The sequence below is a fragment of the Pundamilia nyererei genome, unplaced genomic scaffold (assembly GCF_000239375.1).
Source record: "Pundamilia nyererei isolate P.nyererei 1_Seehausen unplaced genomic scaffold, PunNye1.0 scaffold00015, whole genome shotgun sequence".
In the NCBI taxonomy this organism is placed as follows: domain Eukaryota; kingdom Metazoa; phylum Chordata; class Actinopteri; order Cichliformes; family Cichlidae; genus Pundamilia; species Pundamilia nyererei.
The window spans coordinates 3,769,397-3,772,499 of NW_005187416.1; the positions used below are offsets into that span (position 1 = coordinate 3,769,397).

The 3,103-nt window shown below is 46.0% G+C and overlaps 1 protein-coding gene across 1 annotated transcript in view; it reads right to left on the reverse strand.

The window, feature by feature from the left end:
* Positions 1–374: 374 nt before the first annotated feature.
* The window catches only part of LOC102195279 (rho GTPase-activating protein 24-like), a 5,682-nt gene continuing 2,953 nt past the window's right edge, over positions 375–3,103 (reverse strand). The window contains exons 5-6 of the mRNA XM_005725482.1: positions 1,036–1,980; positions 375–779 (exon numbers count right to left, since the gene is read on the reverse strand). Coding sequence (XP_005725539.1) covers positions 539–779; positions 1,036–1,980 — 1,186 coding nt within the window. The 3' untranslated portion in view covers positions 375–538. The remainder of the gene's footprint in view (positions 780–1,035; positions 1,981–3,103) is intronic.

Genomic DNA, 3,103 nt, shown 5'->3' on the forward strand with positions numbered 1-3,103 from the left:
AGCAGGAAACGCTGGGAAAGTCAAATCAATATCAAAATTCTAGATTATGCGTCCCACATTGTTCCACACAAACAGTCTTTGTCCTACATTTGTTTTTTGGGATCTGGTCACCTGAGTTCTGTCTTTCTGAATATCCTGACATATTCCTCATATGTCAGGTCATAATCCACGTCAGGAAGCTCGTGTTAGAATATCTCTGAGGTGTATCTGTGACTCTGCAGCAGCCTGAAAATCCAAGAAGAAAGTCGAGTAACTAGGCAGCGATAGATCGAGCAGTCCACCTAAGCATAGTTTTAGAGAAGACCAGCATTAGTGTTCCCTCTACTACATGGACACAAAAAGTGAACAAAGCTGGAATTCTCTGACATGTGGTCATAACACATCGTAATCCAAGCATCTCAGATGTGTGGGTCATCTGTGACGTTTTCAACTTGGAGAAGGTCGACGTCCATGCTGAGAGCGTCTTTCTCTCCCTCCTCCTTTCACACTGTTTAGTGCCCTCCATTGCAGGCTTATCCAGATCTGTCAATACACATCTTCAGATACTCCCTCCTACTCTCCCTTTTTTGTCTTCTTCACTTCTCCTGATATCTCCATACATCTGGAAAAACAGCTCCATGTCTCTCTGCAGTTTGGTGTTTCGGCGGTCGGCGTCTGCTTTGGCTCGCTCCATCTTGCGAATCTTGATTTCAGCAACACTTTGGCTGCGCTTCTGCTGCTCCAGGCTGGCCCGCAGGACTGCAACCTGCCTCTCAAGGACGTCATTGCAGCGCTCCAACCTGCAGAGACACCATAAAACGTGGTGAAGGCTTTAAGCAAACACTGGTGGCACACCACACATTATATAGGATCATTTATGCTGATTCTGTTACAAGGGAGTTTTTCCTTGCCACTGTTGTCGAGTGCTTTCTCATAGGTGGTTGTCTGATTGTTGTGATTTCCATTATTGTTGGCTCTTCATCTTAAAGTGCTTTCAGGCAACATGATTTGGCACTATATAGATAAACTGAATTGAATACACTGAAGGTGTCTCACCTCTGTATCCTGGTCTGGTACTCAGACTTCTGCTGGGCCATCCTTTGCCGCAGCTCATCCAGGAGTGAGTGGGTGTCCCTGGGTTGTAGATGATCTTCAGCCCCCTGGAGATCAGGAGAACCTGAGGGAAGGAAGACATCTGAGCTGCCTGTACTAAGAGGGCTGCCACTGCGTACTGAACCCGAGGCTGGAGAGTTTGGGTGGTGGGTGTGGTCGTCATGGTCGTTATCACTGTTTTCATCATCATCCTCGTTGCCATCTTCATGATCGTCTTTGTCACTGTTTTCCTTCTCTGCTTCCTGATTTGAAGGCAACCCTCCATTTCTGACTGGACTAACTACACCGACATCATCACTGCTTTCATCCAATGGTAAAACCTCGCAGGAAGACCATGAAGAGGAATCCCTCGTGTGCTCCACTTCTTCAAGCTCTGCCTCATCTTCACCAGTTCCAATGTGGCCTCCGGAAGAGTTCATTTTCAAATGTCCATCAGTGACATCCATCATCGGTGGGTGTAGAGACACTTTGCTCAGATTGTCATAGGCGGAAGGGGTGCTCTCCTCCTGACCCTCACTGCTGCCCCCACTGGCTGTTTCTGGCACTGCACCCTCTTCCTCAGCACCAGCAGAGCTCCAGAAAGCAGAGCTGGCCTCTCCTGGGCCTGGCCAAACTTTGGTCCAGCCCATGCGCTCTGGTCTGGGCTTAGAATTTTCTGGCACCTGGAAGCTGGTTTCAGAGGCTTGAACATTTGCACTGGGTGCTATTTGGTGAGTGTTATGTTGGTGACAGTCGACATTATGTCTGTCAGAGTGGTGCTGAGTGGGCTGACTGGAGGAGGATGTGGGGTAGAAACAGTTCCCCGGGTGGGAGGAGGTGTAGCGATGTCCGAGATGTCTTTTCGGACCGGAAGACAAGTCTGATTTGGCAGCAGCTGAGAAGGCACAGCTAGACAACAACAACAAAAAGTTAGAATTTGAAGTTGAGGCACATTCTTGCAGCTGAAATCATTTTTCTTGCAAACTTTAAAAGTTTTAATGACATCAAGTGACAATGAAAGAATGCAAGTAAAGATGTGAAGGAAGAACAGGTTGTTGGGATAGACACAAAGACTGGGGATGATTATCTGGGATCCATCTCTTGCACAGGAAGCACATGAGCAAGGCTTAGATAGAAGACAAAGTCTGGAGGAAAACAGAAGAGGACAGGTACCTATGGCAAGCAGGTGAGGTGTGGGTGAAGCCACATATTCTCATTCCCAAGACATCACAAGTTGATGCTTGGTTAGAAACCCGGTCTCGTCATATTTTAATTGTATTTAATTTTATTTATTTAGCACCAAATCACAACAACAGCCACCTCAAGATGCTTTATATTGTAAGCTAGAGACCCTACAATAATAATCAAGGTATACCCAAATATCATCATTTTCTGAGGCACTGATTTTAATAAGGAACAACAAAACTACAGAATTCCACAAAAAAGAACCAGAAGCCAAATTGTTGAGCCCTCTTTACACCTATTTATTGCACTTTAAGTTGCTCCTACTTTGGTTTGGCTAGGTTTAGGCTGAAATACCCAGCACGTCACAATCTGAGGCCAGTGGCTACTGACAAAGTTGACATGTTGACAGTGAGCATGAGTTGGCCATGATCTCTATTGTTTACAGCTGTGCACAAACCTGTCTCTTGTTTGTTTGTTGTTGTCTCATTCCAGACCTTTTAGATTTGGATCTGGAGATTCGTGTCCTCTCTTAACTGCTATTTGTTGTCTGACAGTCACAGCCCTGCCTTTCTCTGTCTTACCTCTTTGGGTCTGTGTGAGCTCCGCCCTTCTCTCCATCCTCCTGTATCTTCTGTATCTGAAATGTGTCCTCATATTTTTCTTCGCTAAGTGAATTGTGTCTTGCTCCTTTCTCCCTCTGAGCTTTGTCCTTATCTCTTCCTCCTCCCTGTAAATTGTGTTTTCTCCTCTCACTCGGCCAGTGGTGTCATCTGTTTTCCATTCGTGGGAAGTGTCAGTCCTTCTCCCTCTGTGTAAATGTTGTCCTTGAGTAATGCCTTGTGTGTGT